At 46.5% G+C, this 17,448-nt stretch overlaps 1 protein-coding gene across 4 annotated transcripts in view; it reads left to right on the top strand.

Moving 5' to 3' along the window:
* DRC1 (dynein regulatory complex subunit 1) overlaps positions 1–17,448 on the top strand; it is a 45,384-nt gene that overhangs the window by 14,822 nt on the left and 13,114 nt on the right. For 2 of the 4 annotated variants that reach the window (XM_086700188.1, XM_086700187.1), the window contains exons 2-8: positions 630–717; positions 3,999–4,111; positions 6,040–6,223; positions 6,825–6,962; positions 7,899–7,985; positions 8,856–8,978; positions 16,422–16,561. In XM_086700188.1, the coding sequence (XP_086556314.1) occupies positions 630–717; positions 3,999–4,111; positions 6,040–6,223; positions 6,825–6,962; positions 7,899–7,985; positions 8,856–8,978; positions 16,422–16,561 (873 nt within the window). Of the gene's footprint in view, positions 1–629; positions 718–2,511; positions 3,909–3,998; positions 4,112–6,039; positions 6,224–6,824; positions 6,963–7,898; positions 7,986–8,855; positions 8,979–16,421; positions 16,562–17,448 lie in introns of those variants that run through there. The other 2 variants (XM_086700189.1, XM_086700190.1) reach the window with 2 other exon arrangements.

Consider the following 17,448-nt stretch of genomic DNA (forward strand, 5'->3'; position numbering starts at 1 on the left):
GGGCTAAATAGGTAAGGGACCCTAAGGAATCCACTCCTGAAATCATTGTTGCACTATATGCTAACTAATTTGGATGTAAATTTTAAAAAATAAAAAATAAAATTAAAATAAATAAAAAAAAATCTTTTCTCGTCTGATATGGAAAGAAATAATACCTCACAGGCTTTTCAATTTCATTTCTCTGGTTCTGCGTGAAGTTGAACATATTCCCAAATGTCTGTTTACTATATGTGTTTCTTCTGTAAAATCCTTGTCCACATCCTTTGCCGGTTTTTCTAATTGGTATTTTATCTTTTTTGTATTGATTTGAAGGAGCCCATACTACTTTCTAGGTGGCAAAATTTTGTTAAGTATCTTTTACCGGTTTATGCCTTGATTTTCAAGAAGAGTTTTAAATGTTAGGAAGTAAAGTCTTTCAATTTCCCTCCCCCCGCCTTTAGTCTTACTCTCAGATGGGTTCCCTCCTGTGTTTACTTCTAGTGTTTTTATAATTGCATGTTTTAAAAATATTTAACTTTTTATCCATGTGGGATGTATTTTTGTATATGGCGTGACGTGCTGTGGAAACTCTAAATATAGAATCTATGTACTAGAAATAACTTCAGTTTTTCCACTGTCTCCCATCATAGGGAAGCGCTTGGAGAATATTTAGATGGAAAGAAAGAGAGTGAGGAAGATCAAAGCAAGAGCTACAAGCAGAAAGAAGAAAGCAGACTGGTATGAGCTGGGTGGCAGATGGGTCCCATCAGCCTGGGACACTAGGGAGCTGGGTGTGATGTCATGGCTTTCGTACTTTGCTAGAAGAATCTCAATAGAGATCCCATGTTCCTGCCTGTAGGCGGAAGTGAATTTGAACCTTTCCCATTTTGAGAGCTCTCTAGGAGTGAGCTTTCATGTTATCTGATGGACTGTTCATAAGCTCAAGTCCAAATGTTTAGGCTGCCCATTCAGGGCCTACCATTCCCATCCTAATTTCACAGTCTTCGGTCCCACTGGTACCTACCTTGGGCCTTGACTCTGGCTTGGCTGATCCACTCGCTGACCTCCAGTGGGGCTCTGCTCTTCCGGTTGTGTGCCTCTGATCATCCAGAACGCTAAGCCCCTCCCCTCCTCTCTTCCCCCCTCTCCTCTACCTTTCTTTTCTCATCTCCTCTCATCAGGATGCCTTCCCGTATTTCAAGACCATCTCAAGTCCCAACTTGGATACACGTCCAATACTTCTTTGTGCCACGCCTTTAATTTTAGACCATTTTCTCCCTTCTGTGACTTCAAATGTGTGTGCCTGCAGTGTCCCCAGTGTGTACACTATGTATGCCTGTGGAGTAGTACAGAGCTCGGACTCCATATCAAAAGAAATTTGTTGATGGCTCTCCCACGGCAATGCCAGGGCTCCTGGGATACTTAATAAAGGACTTGGAACAAGAGGTGCAGGAAGAATAAACAACAGTTGCAATCAGCAAGAAGAACTGGCAAAGTGCTGCGTTTAATTAATTGCTAAATGAATATCAGAGGCACTGGGACTGTAGGAATTGGGGTAAGGAGGAGGGCTCCCCAAGGGGGGGCTGATTGGGAAAGGTTATATGGAGAAAGTGGGATGTGGGCTGCGTCTTGGGAAAAAAAGTGGGACTGAGAAAAACAGAGAGGAGAGAGATGATTCTTGGCAGAAATTGAAGTGCACTTGGAGAAAAAAAATATTCAACTTGCTTCAGGTCATTACAGAGCATAGAGATACACGGAGAGCACTGCACGGTATGGTGTTAAGGATAAGATACTTTACGGCCGTGGAAAGAAGACCGCAGTGCTGTGTGCTTTTGTTCCAGATCTGGTGCTTCCTGTGAAATAGAGTCACGCCATGTGTTTTTTCTGATGTTACTTCATCAAAGGGTCGAGGATCTCTGGGCATTGCTGGTTAGGATAAAAAGGATATTGTATTAATCTGGAATGTACTGTTATAGTTTCTACTGATATGATCTTGAAACTACCAATACGCGGTTCATCCTGAGCACTCTTTGAGTGTAAACCAGAAGAGATAATATTGTTTTCATTAGTAGTTTCTCCAGCTCCCTTTCACTTGGGACTTAAGTCATGTAACGTGTTGGCATAGAAAAGAAATGTATAAAAACCAAATGCTCCCTTCCTCAATATCCAGATATTAATCACCACTTTTGCCCTAAGACTTGGACAGGAAGGGCCCCTGTCGTTGGCTTTGCACCTTATCAATCATTTTTAACCGGTGGTTCTTTTGTTTCCTGTTTAATCTGGGTCTGCTCCAATTTTATAAAGATGTCTTTCCAGGTTTTCTCTTAGCAGCTTTATTGTTCTATCATTTACATTTTGGTCCATAATCTATCTAGAATTGATTTTTTTTTAATGTTTATTTTTGAGACAGAGAGAGACAGAGCATGAACGGGTGACCATGATCACGAGATCATGACCTGAGCTGAATGCTTAACCTTAAGACTGAGCTACCCAGGCGCCCCAATAAAAGTACAGTTGGTTTTTATATAGTGACCTGATGTTCAGTTAACCCTGTCAAATTCACTTGTTAATTCTAAGAGTTTACCTGTGGTTTCTTTTGTTTGTGTGTTTATTTTTTACATATAGAATCGTATCATCTGAAAGTGACAGTTTTAGCTTTTCCTAGGTCTGTTGATCTGTTGGTGACTGTAGCATTTTCAGTTTTACTTTGAGTCTGAGATACTCGATGCAGAAATTTCTCATGTTTGCATCGTCTGAGCAGACAACAGAGAATCGCTCAAAACTACAGGAAAGCCTTTACTTCCGTAGGCATGGAAAACCATTTGGTACCAGTGATAAAACTGCAGCCATTTAAAAAAAAGTCTGGAATACCCCGGATATCCAGGTGAAGGCTCCATTCTGTATTCAATAAAAGTGCATTTCCAGATGTCTTTAGAAGGATGAGATGAGATAGAACCTCTGATCGTCTCAATGACTCCTTCGTGCGGTGATGTTTATTGGTTCTCGTTCAGAAACGATTTGAGAGCTGGAGAATTTGTGAGTTCCAAAACAGACTTGGAAAAACCCAGGCATAGCCTAAGGATACCTGAACTTTTTGTTGAAAGCGCGTGGTCACCCAAAGGCCAGGAGTAAAGAAACGGAGTGTGGAATTCAAAGAGGGAGTTAATGGGGGGGGGTCCGAATCACAAACTTCCTGAGCCATTATTGGCGACAGCGGGGCGGCCAGCAGCAGCGGTTCTCTCCTGTTTCAGAGACTCTCAGAAGATCCCACGTAACATGAGCTGAAACCTGGAAGCTCATTCCCTTGGCTTACTTAATAGTTCGGAGCATAAGTACACTGTCCAGGGCTGATATGGGGGCTCCTGGATACTGGGGCCCTCATCTCCTGCCTGTCCTTAGGTGGCTTTCATCTGCCCGTCACGTCGTACTCGAGCGCCACACGCCAGCTCGGGAGAAGGGGGGACGGGGCAGCAGAGGGTACGCCTCCTCCCTTCACCGCACGATTCAGAAGCAGCACACATCACTCGGGCTCGTGTCCTGTTGATCGGACTGTATTCTAGCGGCAGAGGAGGTTGGGAAGTGTATCCACTTGGGGAGGCCAAATGTCCAGCTAACGTCGGGGGTTCTGTTACTCAAAGAAGAGGAGGGATGTCGGAGGATGACTGCCATTTTCTGCCTCACCCCTCCCGCTGAATTCTCAGAAAGACCCCTGGCCGTGTCACTCACTTTGGAGGCGTACCGGGGGTGAGTGCTGAGATGCGCCTGGAGGACCCGCCGGCGTGCAGGTTGGCTGGTCCACATTCTAACAAGAATATACAGCGGTGCCTCCGGAGTCACGTGTGCTGTGAAATCATCAGCCCTAACACCACACCCCAGACATCCTGAGGGAAATGGATTGCCAAATAGACGCTACTCTTAAGGGTCTTAAGGTAGCTTTTGATCCCTGCATGGCTGCATAGAACAGCTGCAGACAGTTGTGCAAAGTGTTTCCAATTCCGTAAATTCTTACCTGTTTTCAGAAACTGGCAAAGCTGCTGCTCTGTGGCACTGAGCTGGTGACAAATATCCAGGTGGCCGCGGATATCAGGGAGATCCACAGGAGAGTGGAAGAAGGGGAGATAAGGCGTCAGAGGTGAGGACCCCCCCCACCCCGTGCTCTGCAGCCTGGGGACATGAGAGCATCTCCTCTGTGGCTCTCCGAATTCCCCCCAGTTATGGGAAAGCGGCTGTGTCGAACAGTCTAGTAGGATCCTTTTACGGCCCCTTCGGAATCCTTTCCGTTCCTCCTTCCTTGCTTTCCTCCCTTCTTCCTCCTTTCCCCACCGGACCGTTGTGGCTCATGTCCACGAGTACATACACAGTATGATCTTAACAAGATTTTTAGTTGTCCAGCATAAGGAATTCTGTCAGCAACTTGACTAGCTTTACCAGTATACAGTTGGTGACTTTATTCTTGACCTTCCCTCTGCCTCTCTTGGGCTGAGGCCGGAACTGACTTGGTTGATTCCCAGCCCTGCCAAAGAGTTAGGCTTTGATCTGTAACCACTGAGGAAAAACTGAAGGTCTTTTTTAAAAATATAATTCTTTTAATGTTTATTTATTTTTGAGAGAGAGACAGACTGCGAGGCGGGGGGGGGGGGGGGCAGAGAGAGAGGGAGACACAGAGTCCAAAGCAGGCTCCAGGCTCCGAGCCAACAGCACAGAGCCCGATGTAGGGCTCGAGCTCACGAACCGCGAGATCATGACCTGAGCTGAAGTCAGACGCTTAACTGACTGAGCCACCCAGGCGCCCCAGAAAAACTGAAGGTCTTAAGTGGCAGAGTTACAGGATCAGTGTGGGTTTTTCGAAAGATGACCCGGCTCTTTTTCATTTTCTGAGGAAAAAAGTCAAGTGCAATGTAACATGCTCTCTGTGCTCTAGCTCGGAGGGAAGGAGAAAGGGGAGCACGAAATGGTTCAGTGGTGATTCCTGTCCCTCAGGGGTTTGAACTGTTGTTTGGAGGCAGTCTCATAGACTCACAGTGTGGTTAAGGTAGACAGAGAGTCTCTGCATCTGTCCTAGCGCCTGTGCTCAGGAGGGGTCTCGTCTCTCAGCCTTCATGCCTTCTCCTTTCGGTCTGGTCCCATCCTCAGAATACTCCATCACAGAGTCTCTTTGGAATTTCTGGAAAGGCCATCCCTATTCTCCATTGCTAATTGTGGAGTTTCCCTGTTTGTGTGTCCCGCTATTCATTTCTTAATAATTTGGGAGAGGAGGGGCACCGGGGTGACTCAGTCAGTTAAGTGTCGGACTTCGGCTCAGGTCATGATCTCACGGTTTGCGAGTTCAGGCTCTGTGCTGACGGCTCAGAGCCTGGAGCCTGCTTTGGATTCTGTGTCTGCCTCTCTCTCTGCCCCGCCCCGCTTGCACTCTGTCTCTCTCTCTCTCTGTCTCTCAAAAATAAACATTAAATTTTTTTTTTAATTTGGGAGAGGAATGGCCAGACACTTGAGGTCATGTTGATAATCAAAAATAATAATGTGGGGACTGTCGTGCTAAGCACCTGTGCTGAGCATCACCTCACTTAATGCCACAGCAGCCGTGTGAAAGTAGATTTTTTTCATCCTCTCCATTTCACAGGTGAGAAAAATGCAGCTTGCAGAGGTTAAGTGACTTGTCTAAAGTTGAGAGCCACTCAGTAGCAAAGTCAGGCCTTGAACACAAGCTGTACAACTCCAGAGACCAAGTGTGTGTGTCACAGAGGGATGTGGCAAAGTGACTCTTGATCTGCATGTGTGTGTGTGTGTGTGTGTGTGTGTGCACGTGTGTGTGTAAGTAGGTATAGCTTTAAGGTTGATCTGTTTTTGTAATGTGCTGCTTTGTTTATTTGATCTCTTACTGATAGTCAAGCGTTAAACTTAAAGAAGATTACTGACAGCCTGGTTTGATTGTGGGTGAGGGTATCTGGAGGCAGTGCTTGGTACCTGGATCTCGTATTACAGACTCTCGAGAACCCGCCTGCCCTAGCCGGAGGTAGGGCCACAGCTGGGCTGGCGTGGCGAGCATGTTTGTATTCGCAGACTTGAAAAGCTGGAGAACGAAGTCAAGACCAGCCAGGACAAATTTGATGAAATCACCATGAAGTGGGAGGAGGGCAAACGGAAGAGAATTCCCCAGGACCTGTGGGACATGCTCAACACCCAGCAGGTGCACTGCGCTGGGCTGATAGGAGACAAGAACAAGCTTATCAGCGAGTTACAGCAGGCAAGGGTCCGGGGCCCCTCGCCCCCAGCCACGTGGGCTCTGATGGGGGGAATTGACTGCCTTATTGGTTTGCTCTTCCTGAATGGAAAAATGTGGAGGTCTTACTTCATTACTCAGATTATCGCACACCTCGGGCAACAAACTCACCCGGAGGGAAAAGCTTTTTAGCAATTTGAGAATCACTGGTGACCTTTGAAAGACGTACGTTCACAGCGAATGCTCTTTCAGGTTTCGTCTCCTCAGTTAAGGAATGGAGCTTAGTCTGCAGGAGCTGTGCTCCCGTGCTGGAACCTGGGTGTTAATGGCTCAGCTGGGATGCCTTAGCTCTCTGGGAGCTTACAGGGAGATTTGCAGCAAGTGGTCATGGATGGTTTGATCCCGTGCTGCTCATTCGGGCTTTGCCCCGTGCTGAGGCCACTCTGCTCCATCTGCCTGTGCCTTCTCCCAGGTGTCCTCAGATTCTTCTGAAGCCACTTTTGCTTTGTACAGTTACGATTCCTAGTGTTCTCGAATATTGATGAGCGAGGTCCAGGTGGAGCGTGCTTGGCACCTCTTGCTTTTGTCTCACTTTGCGACCAACCTTTGACATGCTCTTTTCTAGGAGTTAAAAACAAAAGATGACCAGTATGTGAAGGATTTGAAGAAGCAGTCAGATGACATCTGCCTGCTCCTGGAGAGGATGGAAGAGCAAGTGAAGAATGTGATGAAAACCTTCCGTCAGGAGCTCAATTCCATTGAGGTGACGGGGTGTGAACGAACTGCCTTCTGGGAGGAGAGCTGGGTCTGTCCGGGATGTCCGGGACATCTGGGAGGGGCCCGGTTGTCTTGTCCTCTGCTTTCTGCCCCTTAACTTATTACCCATTCATTCACTCGCCCAACAAATAGTCTTCACGTGGCTACTATGCCAGGCACTGTACCAGGGGCTGGGGATACAGCCACGAACAAAACAAAGTCCTCGAGGGAATCTGTATTCTAGTAGAAGACAGCTAGGCCACAAACAGATAAACCGCTACATATATCCTTGGACAGGTGGAGATTAGTGCTTTGAAAGAAAATAAAACCATGTGAGGGTAAGAAGAGTGGAGGAGGGGCGTATGTGAGCTGTTTGCTGTATTTATGGCAGCCAGGGCCGGGGCGTGGGAAAGCGGGGGGTCACCCAGGTTCAGAAATCAATACTTGGAATTTGAATGAAATGTTAAGGATTGAGATTGAGACCGGCCTTCCAAAATGGAAGGGAGCCAAGAGGGTGGAGACTTCTCTCCTTGGATTATTGTAGACCCATTTCTGCATTCCCGGGCCTACCCCTTGTGAGCAGCATGCTCCTTTGTTTTCGTGGGAACCCCAGCCATAGCAATGCAGCGGCCCTGGGCATGACTGAGTTGTATGCCAGGCTTTGCCCTGTGACTGCCACCAAGGGCACACGGCCCTTCCTCCGGCTCCTTCCTCAGAGACCGACTGAGCCACAGGACAGGTGGTACATTTCCTCCCAAAATTTGTGTGAAGCCCAGACTTGATAACACTAATTAACACGCAACTCCTTCCATAGACATTTGGTTCCGCGAGACTTGGCAAGTCTGCATTTGGCTCTGACTGTGCCATTACTTATGAGTTGTTTAATGCTGTGGGACCTGCCTAATCAAAACAGACACCAGGCCCTCTTCCTTCTGGGTCATAGAAAGCATTTGAGGCGGAACGACGAGAACTGCTGACCAGTAATAAGAAGAAATGGGAGCGGGCCCTGCAGGCTCACAACGCCAAAGAGGTAAAGGGGCGGCGGGGAGGGGAGGGGCTGGCAGACGCGTCAAGGGCGACCCATGGAGCTGGGACAATTTCTACTGGGACTGAATTTGCTAGCCTTTCTGTGTCTTGGGGAGGATTGCCATGGCAGACACTTACCACTGCCCTTCATGGTTAATCGGTGTGGCCCTGCGGATGGTGGCTGCTTCTGGTGGTGACATTTGTCTCTGGTGGTGGTGAATACCATGGTCCTGTGTCTCTCTTCTTTTCAAACTGGGCATCGACTCCAGCCATGGGTGTTTGTGGCCCAGCAAGATGTTTTAAGATGTTTCAAAGGGTGTGGGGTTATCACTTTACTTGGGAGGCACAAAGAACAAAGAAATAGCTTGACCCGGATCCAGTGGGTCCTTTTTGAGAAATACAAATGTCTGACCGCAGCGTCGGTGTCTGATTTCTATTTTTTTTTTTAATTTTAATGTTTGTTTATTTTTGAGAGAGAGAGAGAGAGAGGGAGGGGCAGAGAGAGACACACACACACACACTGTGAAACAGGCTGCGAGCTCCGAGCTATCAGCACAGAGTCCGACCTGGGGCTCAAATTCACAAATTGCAAGATCATGACCTGAGCCGAAGTCGGACACTTACCCGACTGAGCCACCCAGGCGCCCCCGTGTCTGATTTCTTAAGGAACATTCCTCTTGGAGTTTCTGAAGTAAGGAAGCTCCAGATTAAGTGAAACAATACAAAGTCTTGGGGGCACAGGAGCTTCTGAGGGCCGACCAGCTCTCTCTAGGGCCATGACACTTTGAGACCCTTCCCTGTGTCATGCTTGTCAGGCCCCCTGAGTCGGGGCAGGGACAGGGCTGACTTTTCCCTTGTCTTCCTGTGCCTTCAGCTGGAGTATCTTCTGAGCCGCATCAAGAAGGTAGAGGACTATGAGAAGCAGCTGAACAAGCAGCGGGTGTGGGACTGCGAAGAGTACAACACGATCAAGATCAAGTTGGAGCAGGACGTGCAGGTCTGACTTGTTGCTCGGCGTCTGGGTGGCAGAGCAGACGGAGCGCCTGTGCGTTTTATCCTTGGTGATTGCCCCGCGTGTTCTAGAGTTAATCTGTTCGACAGATAGGTATTCGTTATCTGCTCTCTTTCAAGTGATGCTCTCTGAAGGAGCTCATGGGCAGAATGTACGTGGAGGAATTCTTTCCTTAATGAACCATGGAGAGCTGCCAGGAGGCAACACTGGCAACCGTGACCTGAGGAATCGCTGAGAGGATTGTGCATTTTAGCCGAGCAAAGGGAAGGTATCCCCAGGGCAAGTTTATCCCCAGTCACCGTCTACTGAGCCACCATCTGCTTAAGGCACAGTATCTCCAGTCCTCAACTAACATGCAGGAGAGGAATCACAGTGTTTTATATGCCAGGAAATAGACTCAGGACAAAGCTGCTTACTTAGTAAATGGTGGGTCCTGGAATCAAACCCAGCTCTGTCTGGCTCGGTAACCGATAATGTTCCTAATATTCCAAACAGCCCCCGGCTGATGGGTGGACATCTCAGTAGGGCAGATTTCGACTTGCCATCAGAAAGAACTTTCTAGGGGCATCTGGCTGGCTCAGTCAGTTAAACTTCCGACTTTGGCTCAGGTCATGATCTCACAGCTTGTGAGTTCAAGTCCCGCGTCGGGCTCTGTGCTGACAGCTCAGGAGCCTGGAGCCTGCTTCAGATTCTGTGTCTCCCTCTCTCTCTCTGCCCCTCCCCCACTTTCACTCTGTCTCTCTTTTTCAAAAATAAATAAATATTAAAAAAAATAAATAGTGGAAAAAAAAGAGCTTTCTAATAGACCTATCCCCCATACAGAAAGGGTCATCCCACAAAACAAGGCTTCTTTTCTCTCATAAAGTATTTAAAGGCCACATGAATGTGTCTGTCTTCACTGCTGAGGAAGGATTCTTGTAGCTGGAAGGAGGTTAGATTTTCTGGTTTCTAAAGTTCTTTCCAAGCCTAGGATTCCGTGCTTCAAAGTTAGTTTAAAAAAGCTCATCTCTAATTACATTTAGGTGTGATGTAATTACCTCCTAATATTTAAGCACGGTCTATTCAGTTGAATCTCTGTCTTGACAAATGCGTTAGACTAAAGCTTTTCCACATGGCCTTTGGTAGAATTTCAGGTCTTACTACTCTTGTGGCTTTATCTAACAGGGTTGAATCAACACCCCACCAGACTACAAATATTCTTACCAGCCTTGAGAATTTTCCCGGGCCTTTCTCATATCAATGTCATGAAAATGAGAGTCACTGACAAAGAACAGTGGAGGTCTGTGAGGGCAGCGCCGTTTATGTGGGCTGTATACATTACACGTTTAATAAAAATGGCTATTGTTCTGCTTTCTTAAGTTATTTTGGTTCTATGATAATTTATGTGACAACACTTCGTGCCCTTAGCCTCAAACAGTGAAATAATGGCAACTCATGTTCTTTTATTTGTTGCTTTGTTTTTCCTTTTGTGTTAAGAGCGTGTAACACAAGATCTACTGTCTTAGCAAATTTTTAAACGTACAATAACAGCACTGTTACTCATAGACTTTCTGTTGTACCGTTAGAGATCCCCAGAACTTATTCATCTCGTCCCGTAACTGAAACTTTGTGCCCTTTGACCAACACCTCCCTGTTTCCTCACCCCCGGCCCCTGGCAGCCCCTGGTAGCAGAAATTCCACCCTACGCGTCTACGAGTCTGGCTGTTTTAGATCCCACATACAAGTGAGGCCATGCAGTATTGGTCTTTCTGTGTCTGGCTTATTTCACTCAGCGTAATGTCCTCCACATCCATCCATGTTGCAAATGGCAGAATTTCCTTTTTTTTTTTTTTTTTTTTAAGGCTGAATAATATTTTACTGTGTGCATATACCACATTTTCTTTTCCCGTTAGCCCCTCGGTGGACATTTAGGTTGTTTCTTTATCTTGACTATTGTGAACGGTGTTGCAATGAACATGGCAGTGCAGACACCTCTTCAAGATCCAGATTTCAATTCCTTTGAATCTATAGCCGGAAGGGGGGTTACTGGATCAAATGGTAGTTCTATTTTTTTTTTTTTTAATCTCTTGAGGAACTTGTATATTGTTTCCATAGGGGCTGCAACAGTTTACATTCCTACCAACAGCGCGCAGGGTTGTCTCCTCCGTATCCTTGCCAGCACTTGTTGTCTCTGACAATAACTATCCTAAGAGGTGTGAGGTGATATATCACTGTGGTTTTGATTTGCATTTCCCTTTCTATAAACTTATTGGTCATTTGTATGTCTTTTTTGGGAGAAATGTCTATTCAAGTCCTTTGCCTATTTTTTAAAAATTGTATTTATTTATTTGGAGAGAGAGAGTGTGTGCATGCGAGTGGGGGATGGAGAGGAAGGGAGAGAGAGAGAGAGAGAGAGAGAGAGAGAGAGAGAGAGAGAGAATCCCAAGCAGGCTCCACGCTGTCAGTACAGAGCACGATGAGGAGCTCAGACTCACGAATCATGAGATCATGACCTGAGCCGAAACCAGGAGTTGGACGCTCAACAAACTGAGCCACCCAGACGCCCCACCTTTGCCTATTTTCTAATTGGTTAATTTATTATTATTATTATTTTTGCTACTGAGTTGTAGGAGTGCAACCTCATGTTGTTAATCTAATCTTCAAAGGCTTGAACAAAGCCAAAAAATCCTGGAACGTGGGGAGATTTTGGGGGTGGGGAGTGATGTAAGACTAGGGAGATGAGGGACAGAGAGGCAGAGTCTGGGGGACCAGATCTCCTGGCTCACCCTGTCTGGTTGGACGCCCCCCGTGGAGTGTGGGTGTGCAGGAGGCGGGCAGGTGGAGATAATCAGAGTGGGGAAGTGTGTGCAGTTCCTGTGCACAACAGTTCTTTCCTGTGTTAGAACGGAAACCAGGAGTACACTGTACCCTCCTACCCTTTAACCAGGAACAGATAGTCAAATCGGGGATCACCATATTGCAATATGTGGGATATTTTAGTAGATCAAATTTTATCCTCGTGCCTCTTAGGTATACTTTCACTAGCCAGGAAAGTCAGATAGCAGCGATTTTTGTCAAGAAGATACAACTTGCAGCTCACGTGAGATTCACCCTTCCTAAGTCATTCGTGGCACTGGCTCCGTTCTAAAATACAGAAGTAAAAGCTTGCAAACCGCAAAAGTACGAAGGATCCAATGCGCATAGATTTGGTTTGATGGGTAAAGTACAAGAAATAAGAAAGAGAATGTATACTTCTCGAGTGCTTCCTGCCAGCAAGGTTGCATTATTAACAAACAGAGAGAAGCCTATAGACATGATGCCCTCGAGAAGGATTTTAGCACACTGCCCCCCCCCCCCCATAAGACTACTGGAAACACTTGGTTCTTGATGCAGGAAGCAAATGTTTTTATTTTAGATCCTATATGTGCTCTTAAGGTTGGAAAGTAGTTTAGTTCAACTTCAGGGACTGTTAACGTTAACTGTTACGTAAAGATCGTAATCTTTGTACATTATTCACAAAAACCAAACACAATGGGTCACCATCCGTCTTGGGAACATAAAGTACAACTTGGCAAAAATACCTTTGGGTAATTGAAGAATAAGTCCAGACGGCGAACACAATCAATTACAATTTTAAAGGTATAAAACTATCTTCGGTGTGTGGCCACCAAGGATGGCTTTACGGTGAGACTCAAACCTGAGATAGTTAACGACAGAGTCCCTGGGAGCAAAATTATCTTCAGCGGAAGGTGTTGAAAACAAGTAGTGGGTGATGTAATTCATAGAACATCCTGCCCTGGTTGCTGTTCTGTGAGACTACAAGCCTGTTAGTTCTGAAAGTTCGTTGACTGCACTGCCAATCACTCCCAAGTGGCATCATGACTGTGGGGCCAGCAGAGGTCTTGGACCAGAGCTGGGGGGACGGAGGGGCTGATCTGTGATCCGGTCGAGATCTCATAGTGCATGTTGCATTGCTAGTCCTTTTAGGCACCGGTCTCCTGGGGACATAGTCTAGCGAAGAGCAGGAGTTGATGTGTTCCACAAGGGAAAGCTAATAAATATTTAACCACAGGCTCAGGCAGAGACATGCAAATTAACACAGTCAGGTGACAGGGCTTCTTCGTGTGTTGTTTTGCCTATAAGATCGGATCAGAAGTGAGTTCTTTCAGGCCACGACGGAAAAGACGTGGCCTGACTACTTCAGTTCAGAGTTTTGAACTCTGAACTGCGTTCGGCTACGTGAGGTACTGGTGGTAGTTTCATAAAACGAACAAAGAAAGTGAGCCGGTGCTTTTCTTTTTGTCCTTTCAAGATGTATTATGTGGGAAAACTACAGAGTCCATTTTCATGGTGTTATCTAACAATCTGCCTGCAAGAGTGGAATTTACACGAACGTTCACGTGATGGAGCTTGTATTTGTAACTCGCGTGCTCTCACTTTGCTACAAGCACAAAAACTGTTCCATGGCCAGATCCCTTTGGGAAATGTGTGATAGTGACAGGGGCTTATTGCAAAGCTGCAAGAAAAAAAAGAGGTCCCTGGACGTCACCAGAGGAAACACCAGGGTCTCTCTCACCCTGGGTCTCAGGGTCCCTGATGCATCAGTCGCCACTCATTGTCATTCCAAGTCAGAGCAGCTCTGGAGACCTTCCTTCTCTGTGGGTGTTCGTACCTTCCCAGATTGTCTCCACCCAACAAGAAGCTTTTCTATTGGACTTTGTCCTGAGCCAACTCACAGGTCAGTGGCCTCCCGGTGTTCAGGGCTGACCACATTTAAAGCAGTGGCACTGTTTTCATTTGGTGCACGGGGGCATAAATCATTGCGAGTTTGCAGGAAGGGATTCCCTTTCCCTTGAACACACGCAGGCCCATCCCTAGAAGGGGACAAGGCCAAGAGTGATTCAGCCTGGGACCACCCAGGACAATCACGCTCGAAATGAGGCAGTTTCTGTACTGTCGGCATATTCGCCACTTCGGGAAATTGTTCAAGTCCACGCCCTACCTGAGGGCTGAGGGCCTGTGCTTGGAGCTTCACGGCCGGCCCCTCACCGTGCTCCGTGCCCACGGGGTGTGCGAAAGCGGGCGCTTGCACGCTCGGCCAGTGGGAGTGGAAACTGTAGACCGCTTTTTGGAAAGCAATTTGTTGACAGCCTTTGACCTAGTAATTCTACCTCTGAGAATCTACCTTAAGAAAATAAACGAAATACCCCAAAAGTTTTAAATAGAATTGGTCCCAGCATTATTTTTATAATATCAAGAATTATCAAAACAATGTAAATGTACAACAGTAGGGAAATGGTAAAATAGTATGGCATATGATAAATATTGCAAGTATTTTATATATGATAAATTGTATATATATAGTATATAAAATATTATAGTATATAAAAATATACTATAGTATATAAAAATATTACGCACCATTAAAATAACATCGCCAAAACTAACATGGAAAATTCTCGTTACAATATTAAGGGAGAAAAATAGCATATAAAATTGTAGCTATGGTTTCATCTCAGCTATGTAAAGAACACTGGAAAGAAACATGCCGATATGTTAACAGAAGATGCCTCTTTGAGATGGAATTTGGGTAATTTTTCTTCCCCTTCTGTGTCTTCTCCTTCTTTCTCCTTTACTGTACTTTCCACATTTTCTACAACGAGCAAATATTACTTTCACAAGCAGGAAAACTTTTTATACAGAAAAGCGTATAATTAGAAGAAAGTAACTAAAAAGTCGACTAAGCCAGTATGGAAATTGAGAGGTACAGTTAGTTATAATCCCGGCGACCTGTATGTTCATTGGCCACCTGTGATAGGTATCGCAGGCTTCTGTTCTGAAAAGACATCCAAATGCCTGCCCCATAACGGAGATTTAGAACTCCCTGGGCTAGGTAGATATTTGGGTATTCTGGATTCATTCTCTCGTTTACAACAGGGGATCAGTGTCGGTGCTTTTGTTCTCTGCATCACCTCCTAGCCAGTTACTTTCCTTGAGGATGACCCAGGGGTCTAGGGGGAGCTGCCTGGAACCACTCCTATGTGGTTTTTTAAAACGTTATTTATTTAGAGAGGCAGAGAGGGCAAGCAGGGAAGGAGCAAAGAGAGAGGGAGAGAGAGAGTCCCAAGCAGGCTCCGCGCTCAGTGCAAAGCCCGACGTGGGGGTCCATCTCACAACCGTGAGATCATGACCTGAGCCGAAATCACGAGTGAGATGCTTAACTGACTGAACCACCCAGGCGCTCCAATCACTTGCTATGTTGATTCCTTGGCAAGGCTCTGTAGCCCTGTGGAGGCAGATGAGGGAGAAGGAGGCTTGAAAGAGCGCCACATGTCACATGTCCCTGCTTTGCCAAGATCTGATTACGCTTAATTGCACCCTCTGTTCCTGCATTTCCACTTGGAGAGGCAGGACCGAGCTTGCCTGGTTTTGCCCTGCCTCTAGCCTTGCCCTGCTCTCAGCAGTTTTTGTTTGTTTGGTTTTGTTTTTGTTTTTAACCAACTGTCAAAGTGATCTTTCTATACTGCCCGGACTGGTCACTGCCCTTTCCTGCTTGAGATCTTTCGTGGCCCTCCATGGTTCTCAGGATAAAGCTTTAAGTCCTCACTTGATAGGGCCCTGCTGCTCTGTCAGCCTCTTTTCTGACCGTTCCCAGCCTCGTACCTCACACCCTACTTTGCTCGTGATTTCCCCAAAGCACCTCACGCCCCTTGCCTCTCTGGAGTAAGTGTCCCTTCGAGTAGCCACCTGAATCACTCCTGCTCGTTTTCTGGGTCTCGGTTAGACACGCTCATGCCAACTGTTCAGGGATGCCTGCCTGGCCTTCGAGGCCACAGAGAGTCGCATGCCGCCCTGCGCCTACCCCACCTCTTACTTCTTGTCCCCACCGCTTGTTAATATCTCCTAGCGAGGGCTAGACTGTGCCTTTTCCACCAGCGTTTCCTCAGCAGCACCTGGAGAAGTGTCGACATTTATCAGGCACTGAAATATTTGCTGAATGAATGAACATAGCTAACAGAAATCCAGAAAGAAGGAATGGTTGTGTCTGTCCTCCTTTAAAATGAACACCATTTGCTAAACACTAACACTGCCAATGGAAGGTCCGAGTGGGACGTTGCAAGAGTCTGTGGCAATATTGTATGGTGTTTTCAGTGGGGCGCCGTGTATCTCCAGAGGCTCTGGTGCAGAGCAACGGAGGGGGCCACGCTTGAAGGGTCTGTCCCCTCTCTTAGGCTTTAGGGACATAGGCTTGAGCTCGCAGCCGAATGATGTATTTTTTTCTGGCTGGCCTTTCATTTGCCTCTACTGACAGATTTTCTAAGAATTCAGGTGGAGACACCTGTGCCTCTGTGTCATCTGACATGACTCCAGAATCAAGTATCAGGGACCCCCGGGCATGGCAAATGATACCAGGGCCAGTCCATATTATTATTGTTTTTTAACCTTTAGATTCTTGAGCAACAGCTTCAGCAGATGAAAGCAACCTACCAGCTAAACCAAGAGAAGTTGGAGTACAACTTCCAAGTGCTGAAGAAGAGAGACGAAGAGAGTGTGGTGATCAAATCCCAGCAGAAGAGGAAGATCAGTCGGTGAGCTAGCCCGCAGACCATCGACCCTTCCATGCTGAAAACGGGGTTGGGGATGAAGCCTTCCCTTCCGGAGGAGCGGAAGCTGTTAAAAACTTAGCTAATTCTTCATTAAAAGAGTTCTTTTTGCAAAAGGTAATACTTGCAGCGGCCTCCCCCCCGACCCTCCGGAAAGAATGTGCAGCAAGTCTGTCTCTGATCCCCCATTTTGTGTGGTCCCTCTTTCCCACCTCTGTAATCATTATTCATTTCTTTTGTTTCTTCCAGAATTTCTTGAACCACATACCAGCACAAATCCTCTCACCACCCCCCCTCTGTTTTTAAGCCAAATGATAGCCTTCCGTACACGCCGTTTTATATCCCGACGGTGTTTCCATACCGATTCGTAAAGAGTTTTCACGTTATTTCTTAGGTTGCCTAACCTCCACTTGCATATACTGTGACTTAATGTCCCCGTGGATGGACGTTTAGATTGCTTCTAATCCTTCGCTATCGCAAATAATACCGACGTAGGTACTCGTGTCGCTGTCTCACGTTGCATACGCACAGAGCTGTCTGTAGAATACATTCTCAACTTGTTATTACAGAAGTGGTACATGTGCATTTTAGAGAGTTAGGAAGTACCCCAAGTGAAAGGAAGATAAAACGTAAAAAACGCCATATTCCTACCGCCAGGGATTAAGTGTGTAGTGTGTATCTTTCTGTATCTCTCCTCTCCCTCGCCCTCTCTCGCCCTCTCTCCATCCATCTGTGATGGCCACACTTCTGTACAGTCAGTGAGAAGGAGTTCCCTGGGAAGGATTCCAGAAGAAGTGAAACAGGGAAGGGGGGAGGGATGCGAATTGGGAAAGAGGAGTTAAGCCTCTGGGGTTGGCGGTGCGAGAGCCAGG

Source organism: Puma concolor, chromosome A3 (genome assembly GCF_028749965.1).
Source record: "Puma concolor isolate L17-30 chromosome A3, mPumCon1.1.hap2, whole genome shotgun sequence".
Lineage (NCBI taxonomy): Eukaryota > Metazoa > Chordata > Mammalia > Carnivora > Felidae > Puma > Puma concolor.